Source organism: Strigops habroptila, chromosome 12 (genome assembly GCF_004027225.2).
Source record: "Strigops habroptila isolate Jane chromosome 12, bStrHab1.2.pri, whole genome shotgun sequence".
Classification (NCBI taxonomy): Eukaryota; Metazoa; Chordata; class Aves; order Psittaciformes; family Psittacidae; genus Strigops; species Strigops habroptila.
In genome coordinates, this window is record NC_044288.2 from 5,105,360 (window position 1) to 5,114,775 (window position 9,416).

Consider the following 9,416-nt stretch of genomic DNA (forward strand, 5'->3'; position numbering starts at 1 on the left):
CTAAGCCCCGGCCCCGCGCCGCCCCTCCGGGCCGGAACGTTCCTCCAGGACACAAGGAGCGACCGGAGGCTTCCGGCGCTGCGCTGAGCGGGAGCGGAAGAGGAGGCCGGCGGGTTGCGGGCGGGCGCGGGAGGATGGAGACGATCCTGGAGCAGCAGCGGCGGTACCATGAGGAGCGGGAGCGGCTCATGGATGTCATGGTGAAGGAGATGCTCACCAAGAAGTCCACGGTGCGTGCGGGGCCGCGGCCCCGCTCACCCTGCCCCTAACCCTGCCCCTAACCCCGCTCCTGCCCACCCTCACCCTCTGCTCCTCTCCCCTCAGCTCCGCGACCAGATCAACTCGGACCACCGGACACGGGCCATGCAGGACGTGAGTGCAGCGGGGCCGGGACAGGCCTGGGTGGGCTCTGCCGGAGCGGCGCGGGCCGGGCCGAGCTGCCGGAGCGCCCGGGGTGAGCCAGGCTCGGCCCTGATGGCATCATTTGGGGTTTGCGTTTGTCTTTTAGAGGTACATGGAGGTGAGCGGCAACCTGAGAGACTTGTATGACGACAAGGACGGGTAAGTGCTGTCCAAATGCCTTATTTGCTGCGTGAACGTGTTTTGCAGATGAAGAACTTGGGGGCTCTTCAAAGTCAGTTTTAAATATATGAGGTCTGTGAAACCAGGATTGAAGTTTTGGGGACCAAAGCTGCTGGAGCAGGACCCAGGTTGCACATTGGCTATGTCCATGCTGGACATACACGTTTTCTTTCCCTGGTTTAATGGGGAGGCCCTGAGTTGCTGTGGAGCTGTGTAAGAGCAGACTACAACATGTCTAGTGGAGCCGTGACCTGGAGCCTCACACCATCAGCCTGGCAGACTGAGCACTGATGTGACTGTCTGGGGTGTGGAATCAGTCTTAGCAGAGTTTTGTGTGATCAAAATGCAGCACTAGACCTGGAGAAAGACCGTGTCATTGTGTTTTTCCTTCCCCTTGTAACCTGTCCCTCCTTCATGTACTCACAGCTTACGGAAGGAGGAGCTCAGCGCCATTTCAGGGCCAAATGAATTTGCAGAATTCTACAACAGGCTGAAACAAATAAAGGAATTTCATCGGAAGCACCCGAATGAGGTGAGTGGTTACCTGCTCACAACAACAGGAGGTTTGTGGTCTGTTTTCCTCATCCCTACAATCAACAGGCTTTTTTTTTCCACTTTAATTACCTTAAGCTACAATACTCAATTCACTAAAATGCTGCTTGAGAAAAGAAGGTGTTCAAGGGTGGGTAGTGCTTCAGAGGCAGTGTGTTAGCTCCTGTGTGAGTAGTGTGGGTAGAAGATAGAAGATGCTGACCATGTTCTCTGTGTGTTAGCTGAGACACGTTTTGCTGCTGAGACTTTTAGCCCATGCAAAAGTAATGGTGAAGAAATGCTTTGGGCACCTTTAGGAGTTCTCTTGGTTGCAGCCTGTGGTGATTTGTGTATGAATTATCCTGGGACATTGGCTGAAGGAACTAACTTCTGTAACTTCTGCCTGTTCTTGAAGATCTGTGTTCCAATGTCAGTGGAGTTTGAGGAACTGCTGAAGGCCAGAGACAACCCCAGTGAAGAGGCTCAAAGTAAGTGTGTAGTTTTCTATGAGGCCAGTGGAAATATGGTGCTTGAGAGGCATTATTTAACGAGTTGTTTGATCTGGTTTGCACACTTCAGAGTTCCACCTCCCTTTTACTGAATGACTTCTGAAAACTGCTCTTTTGTCATTTAAATTCTTCCTCTTGAGGAATGTTCTAATGTGCTTACACAGAGAAGCTGCCAGATGTCTGATCAACTTACATCCCTTAAGCATAAATTAGTCCAGGATTAATCCTTTTCAAGTTCTAAAGTATATGTGTAATAAGTAGAGAAGATGAAGCTCATAATAAAGCATTTCATGATCTTCCCTACAGACCTGGTGGAGTTCACAGATGAGGAAGGGTATGGACGATACCTGGATCTGCATGATTGTTATCTCAAGTACATCAACCTAAAATCATCAGAGGTAAGTTTATTTCCAAATAGCTATTTCAAAGTCACTTTGTTCCACGTACACCTTGACAGCACCTGAATTCTGCGTGCTGCTTTGTGATTCTGCTGTCTTGTTCTCTCAGTTGGTATCTCTATTGTTAATGTCATGATGGCCTTGTAAAAAGCTCCTGTTTTCAGCTACTGAGTGCTGATAGTTGTGTTAGCACCCCGAGAACCCCAGGCCTCTCCAGTCCAGAATGATGGCATGAGCTAGTGCTTTTCTTCTCGTCTGGTACCTGGAAACTGGCTGTTAATTTGGCTGCATGTGTATAAAGTCTGACTCACCCTTTTTCCTTGTAGAAATTGGATTATATCACTTACTTATCCACATTTGACCAACTCTTCGATATTCCCAAGGAGAGAAAAAATGCTGAATATAAGAGGTGAGCCTTTTTGCCTACCTGCTTCTTTTATGGTAGTTGATGAGAAGCAGTTTGCTTCTTAAGTGTACAGTTGCTAAGAATATAATCAACAGTCAAACTTCACTCACGTAAGTCAGGTCACTGAGCTGTAGTAACTCAGTCATGTGTCTGAGCCCTGGGAAAATGTGCAGCAACACTCTGGAAAGCCACATTCTACTCTGTGGAAGGACCTTGCTTCATCCTTGTAACTGCTGCATCTACAAATCATGTGTCATTCTCTTAATGATCTCCCTTTGGAGTGCTACAGGGTGATTACTTTCCAAAGATGTGGTTAGAGAAATGTTAGAGGTTGATACTGACTGACCTGTGCTTCCTCTGCCAGGTACCTTGAAATGCTTCTTGAGTACCTACAGGATTACACAGATCGAGTGAAACCATTACTGGACCAGAATGAACTTTTTGGGAAAATTCAGACTGAGTTTGAGAAGAAGTGGGAAAATGGGACGTTCCCTGGCTGGCCGGTGAGCAGTCACTGAGCTCTGAGGATGCTTCTGTGTCTGTGAGAGGTTTCCATTTGTGAATGTGCATCATTTGTGTAAAGTCATCACTGAGGTTAAGTCTCATAGCAAGGTGTGTGGTTGTGTATCACGAAGATGCAACTTAATACCACCTTGAACTTGAAACCCAACGTAACTGGTTTGAAACAAACCTTTTAAAGCTTTGCTTATTTTGTAGCTTTTCTGTTGTTCCCTTGCTTGGTTTAGCGAGAGGATTTTTATCTGTGAAGTTAACTGCTTTTCTTGAGGTTAGAATATTGCATGAAGTAGTGTGGTAGGATGTCACGAAGATCTTGTATGTGTCTTTTGTTGGCAGAAAGAGACCAGCAGTGCACTCACTCATGCTGGAGCCCACCTGGACCTCTCAGCATTTTCCTCTTGGGAGGTAAGTTTTCAGTGCTCTGCACTTAAGGCTATGTTTTGGGCAGGTAAAAGCTTAATCATTTTGTTCTTTTTCATACTTTGACTTGCTGTGCTTTTCTCTGTGCTGGATAAAACCTGGATTATGCTGACGATTTAATTTCTCCTGTTAGGGGAGTGTAACTTGAAAGATCTAGTCCGATTTGTCACATTTCTCATTCTTCAGTGAGGAGTGGTGCACCCTTGACAGTCCTTTCTTGTTGTTCATTGGTTTTTGTCTTTTCTAATGAGTTAAAATAAATTTACGACAATATTGTGTTTGCTGAATAGCTCCTGTCTTGTGATTTATTTCAATTGAACAGGAATTGGCCTCCCTGGGACTGGACAGGTTAAAATCAGCTTTACTGGCCCTGGGACTAAAATGTGGTGGGTAAGTTGCAGTCTTCTTATAGTTCCTTTTCAGCTTTTGAGGTTTTCCTGGCTTGCATTCCTTTATGGGATACTTGGTTTGTCAACTCTGTTGTACAAGAGTTACCTCAATGATGTTTGAAAGACAAAACTTGGAGAACCAGTCAGGGGATACTGTGGTGTCCTTCCTGTGTTGACAAGTGTCCTGTACTGGAGTCTCTTGTTTGGAAGAATTTGGCTTGAGGAATGAAGACATAATAGGAAATCTCCTGCGCTCTTAAAAGCTACATTTAGAGTTTTGTGGCATGAATACAAATAGTTCTCAGGGAATGTAAAACTGGGGTTTGGGTTCATCTCCTCCCTGCTTCTCCACAGGACTCTGGAAGAGCGTGCCCAGAGACTTTTTAGCACTAAAGGCAAATCCCTTGAAGCACTTGATCCTTCCTTGTTTGCTAAGAATCCAAAGACAAAAGGAAGCAAAAGGTGAGTTCTTAAAGGTCATTCTGAGGTTGGGAGTGTTCTTTTCACTCGGATGAGAAGAGTTTTATAGACATCACATTTATATCATCGTGATGGAGAGATTCTTAGAGTATTAAAAGCTTTTTATGTTGGTCCAAATAGTCCAAGTGGAAGACACCAGAGCTGAGTTTGTGTGCAGTTTATTTGATATTTGTTTCTGTTTTCTTGCTGTATACAAGTCAGATTTGTTTGTAGGAACTCAGTGCACACATGATGGGCTTCATTAAGTTCCTTTAGAATGGGCTTCATTAAGTTCCTTTATCTATTTCCAGAGACACTGAAAGGAATAAAGATCTTGCATTCCTGGAAGCTCAGATTTATGAGTATGTGGAAGTTCTTGGGGTAAGGATTTTATTCTGTCTTGGAGGTTTTTATTTCAGAGCTGTCAACCAGTGACTGAAAGGTCATCCATGTCTTTACCGAGTGCTTTCATAGGCAGTAAGAAGAGTTCTTTTCATGTCCACAGTTTTAAAGTGCATTTTAGCAGATAGGTTTTTCTCTCAGCAAGTAGAATCTGATGAATTACATTTATATTTCCATTAGATAATTATTTTGCAGGCTTTTGAGAACAGGCATGTCTTGGGTCTATCCCAGACCCAGAGGCTGCATGTTCTGGGGAAGCCTGCCGTGTCTTTTCGGGGGTGTGTTTTGCTTCTAGGAACCACATCAATGAAGATAATTTCCATTTTATGTCCAAATCCCAGGGTATTGCAAACCCTTACTTGTTCTGCCTCGATGCTTGCCCTAAGTCCTTGTTTCAGTTTGGGGTGATTGCTTTTAGCAGGGTGGCTGCTGGGGTTAGCTTGTCCCCTTGGAAGTGCTAATGGTAGTATGAGTTTAATTCTTTGCAAGTAGGAAATATTACACTAAAGACTCTGGTTGTTGGGCTGAGTAAAATGAGCCCAACATTGATGAAGTTGTTTCATGCTGCAAGAGTTTGCCCTTCCTTCCTTGCTGTGAACAATTCCTTCTCTTTTCTCACCCTAGGAACAGAGGCACCTCACTCATGAGAATGTGCAGCGTAAGCAAGCACGGACAGGGGAGGAGAGGGAGGAGGAGGAGGAAGAGCAGATCAGTGAGAGCGAGAGTGAAGATGAAGAAAATGAAATCATTTATAATCCTAAAAACCTGCCTCTTGGTTGGGATGGCAAGGTAACAGGGCTGGAAAAGTGGGGGGTGTCACTGACTCCACACTCTTCTGCTGTTTGAACCTGCCTTGCTGTTTGACCTAATCCTCATTTCTCTTCTCTTGTCAGCCGATCCCATACTGGTTGTATAAATTACATGGTTTAAACATCAACTACAACTGTGAGATCTGTGGTAACTACACCTACCGAGGGCCCAAAGCTTTTCAGCGTCACTTTGCAGTAAGTAACGTTTTGCTACAGAAACATCAATGCCATGTTCAGATAATCTTTATAAGAAGTAACTAGTAAGTCAGTGGAGTGCTCAGGTGCACTTTTCCCACTGCTAAAATGTGGGTCTGGGCTGATGCTGCAGGGCATCAATCCCTGTGATTGGAACTATACATTGTGTAGATGCATTGTGCCACTAAGATCTATTGTGCCAGTTTCTGTCTAGTTCCTTCTTGTTTGAACACTAATTCCAGTGTCCAGATCTGGTTTGTGCAGAGTGCCTCTTGACTGACAGTCTGTTGTACTTTAGACTGACTGGCTAAAGTATAGGAAAAATATTTTAATAGAGGTTTTTAGGACTGTGTTTAGATTTGTGTTTTGATAGTACTTGTTTCACCCTGTCCAGATGTTCGTGTGTCTTTATAGTCTTTGGTGTTGCAGATGAAGTGACATTCCCTCTTGTACACTGACTTATGTCTCTTCTCCCCAGGAATGGCGACATGCTCACGGAATGAGATGCCTGGGAATTCCCAACACTGCACATTTTGCCAATGTCACACAGATTGAGGATGCAGTCTCACGTAAGTACTGATGGCAGAACAGGGAACTTGTGCTGTAAACTCTTCTATTAGCTCTGGCCAAAGATTTGCCCTTCCCTGTGACCAGAGACTAGTTTTGGGAGAGTAAGAAACACTGTGCATGGGGGATGATCCTTCCTTGGATAATCCCTCCCAGCTCTGAAGGGGAGAGCAGCTTCTCTTCTTCCTTGGATACCTCCTGGAACAGATGCTGGGATTGCCAGCAGTGTTCATTTGTTGCCAGCTGTGTTGTTACCAGCTGTGGTGCTTTGTGTGTGAAATCTCAGCCAAGTGCCATGGGCCACCATTTCTTTAGGCAGAGTGTGGCTACATCATCCCATGGAATTCTTCATTGAGTTTTGTCAGTGTCTTCATGGGGAAGCTAGAAAAAACCTTTGGAACTGGTAGAGCCTATAGGCAGATTTTGCCAGCCTCCACAAGTCCTTAGAGCTGACAGTGATCTGTGCTCATGTATTGAAGAAGCTGTATTTATCTCATGCAGAGGTTGTTCCTTCAATCTGCCTCACTTAGGTTAACAGGTACAGGTTGTAGTTCCTGGAGGTAAATTAATTGTTGCCTAGAAGAAACCAAATAAAGCCTTGATTTCCCAAAAAGCTATTACTACCTTTGGAGCAGTATCTCTGAAGTAGTGGTTTTGAATCTTTATCTTGTGCCCCATCCTGAATGATCCCTTTGAAGCCTTGTTTGCTTTAGTTCTGTGCCTTTCAGTAAACCATACAGAAGAATGATAAATTTGTAATAGATACATTCCTGGACTGCAAAAAGCTCTTGTGTATGTTCGACCAGATGAAAAACTAGTATCTCAAGGGAAATGGCATCAGATCCTGTATGACTTTTGTATTTACAGTGTGGGCAAAGCTGAAACAACAGAAGGCTTCGGAGAGATGGCAGCCTGATACAGAGGTGAGACACGACAGGGGCATTTGGATGTGTCTAGTCCTGTGTGTGTGGGATCCTCCTGTTTACCTGGCATGAACCCTCTGGCTCTGTCAGATGAATCTCTTTAATCTCCTGCACACTGAAGAGAGAAGCAGGAACTGATGCTGCTCATTGCACAGCTCGTGGTAATGATGGTGTGTGGAAAGTGCTTCTGGTGGTGTGTTGGAGGGTGGTTCAGAGAGCACAGGCTCAGCCCTTTGTGTAAGAGTCTTTTAATATGCTGCTGCTTTACAGTCCCAATGTCCTCTTTGTTTTGTGAGAAGAAGGAGCTGTTGTGAGCAGTGTGTTCACTTACACTTGTGCCTTTTCTTATACTTCTATCTCAAACCACTATGCAGGGCATGTGTAAGGCTTCCCTGCCCATGGCAGGGGGGTTGGAACTAGATGATCTTAAGGTCCTTTCCAACCCATTCTATGATTCTATGAAATACTGCCTGTACTACAGCTTGTAATTATTCTGCCTTGGCATAAGCTCTTCTCATGGAGCCTGCTGGTAGATCCACTGCATACCCTCATGTAGAGAGGTTCTTGGCTGGAGCTAAACTTTAAATACTGTAGTACAACCTCAGGTGTCTCTAAACTGTTGGTTCCGTTCTAGGAGGAATATGAGGATTCCAGTGGGAACGTGGTGAATAAAAAGACCTATGAAGACCTGAAACGTCAAGGCCTGCTGTAGCTTTTCCCAAGTGAAGGATTTCACACCTGAAAAGCAAGTGGAGATGTGTCAGCAGCTCTGGCTCTTCAGTTCCTGATTTTGTATGTGCATGAATAGAGATTTCAAGGATACTTTATAGGATCACTTTTAGTAAGCCCCTTGTGAAAAGCAGACTTGTGACTTTGTTTTATATTAAGAAAAAAAAAAAAGGCAAAACATGAAAAAATAAACCAATTTTAATTTAGGAAGTGCTGAGAAACTTGTCTCCTTTCGTATGCTGGAAGGAAGAGGTTTGATTGCAGTGGTTTTTAAATGCTTTCTACACAGTTTGAATTGTCAGAAACAATTTATTCTCTCTCATTCCCATGCTGATGGAAATTTTTATGATGAGGATTGACTTTCTATAAAGCACACATGAACGTTACATGGTTTTCTTTTGGCTCCTTTGCAAAACAAATGCATTTGGCTTGTTGCTGCTTTTACCTCAGGCTGCCTCCCTGTGAAGCTTTGGCCACTGGGATGTTTTTCAGGGAATTCACTGAGCTTGGTTTAGGTTGGGCTGTGTGGGCAGTTTGTGGTCACTTCTCCAGCACTGTTGTTGACTCGAAAGACCTGGTGGATTCTCTTGGCTTGGGCGATGACGTCTGTAGCTTCAAAAAGAACCCCCTTTCCCTGTGGTCTCTGTGCAGAGCCGTTGGCATCTCCAGGAGCCGCAGGTAACAAGCGCTTCCCCTGGGTGATGGGTGGTTGGCAGGGGTGGAGCTGATTGCTGGCACCAGGGTGCAGCCTGTGGGGCTGGTGCCACGGCTCCTGTGGTGCTCAGAGGCTCTCCACTGCTGGCAGTGGCTGCAGGCTCTCCCCGGTGTGTTGGAGCTTCGTGGAGCACACGGACAGGGTGAGTCAGTGCTGTGGGTTCTTCCCTTTCCCTGCCCTGGGGGAGAGTTGTCCCTGGGATGAGGCTGTGGCTGGTGGGTGTTTGTTCCTAAGCCTGCTCAGAGCTGGGTTGGGCTGTGCTGGAGCAGTGCCCTGCTCAGGAAGGGCCAAACCTGGTCTGGGTGGTGGGTGCCCCACTTTGGAAGCTAAAAGAGATGCCAGCCTGCTTTGTCTTCTCATTCGCTTGGAATGAACAGCCTCAGTGGTTGCCATGAAAGCTTCAGCCTCCTGTGATGGGTGCTGCTGCTGCTGGGTCATGTCTTTATGTGCAAAGCATCAGCAAACTGCCGCACGGTGCCAAGCATCATCTGTAGCTGCTTCATGCTCCTGGCAGCTGGTGTGTTGCCTGTGAGCACTGGTGGAGGGTTACCACACCAACGGGAACACGTGGCTCCCAGGGGCATCCTCCCAGGCCCCTTCTGCACTTGTTCAACCACCTCCTGCTGCAGCTGTGGCTCAAAGCACCTTCGTGTTGCTCCCTAAGTCCAGGCAGGCACAGTGGCAAAGTGCTGAGTTATTTGGTTATTTAGATGTTAGGTGATCTCTGGGTTGAGAGCCTGTTGAGAGGACCTGGATGGCAGTTTGCAGGGGTGCTGTTGGCGGGTATTACTGCCAGGAGTTTAGGATTGAAAAGCATGTCCTGCCACTACAAGGACCAAACATGGAGTGCTAAACAACCTGGA

At 45.9% G+C, this 9,416-nt stretch overlaps 1 protein-coding gene across 1 annotated transcript; it reads left to right on the plus strand.

The window, feature by feature from the left end:
• The first annotated feature begins 74 nt into the window (after window positions 1-74).
• On the plus strand, window positions 75-8,224 carry SF3A3 (splicing factor 3a subunit 3). Its single transcript, XM_030505065.1, has 17 exons — window positions 75-230; window positions 325-372; window positions 509-561; window positions 1,009-1,114; window positions 1,529-1,601; window positions 1,929-2,020; window positions 2,347-2,429; window positions 2,791-2,929; window positions 3,282-3,350; window positions 3,688-3,755; window positions 4,109-4,216; window positions 4,525-4,594; window positions 5,240-5,404; window positions 5,509-5,619; window positions 6,098-6,188; window positions 7,054-7,109; window positions 7,744-8,224. Exons 1-17 carry the CDS (start codon window positions 135-137, stop codon window positions 7,819-7,821), a joined length of 1,506 nt encoding a protein of 501 aa, XP_030360925.1. The 5' UTR covers window positions 75-134; the 3' UTR covers window positions 7,822-8,224.
• Window positions 8,225-9,416: the final 1,192 nt, after the last annotated feature.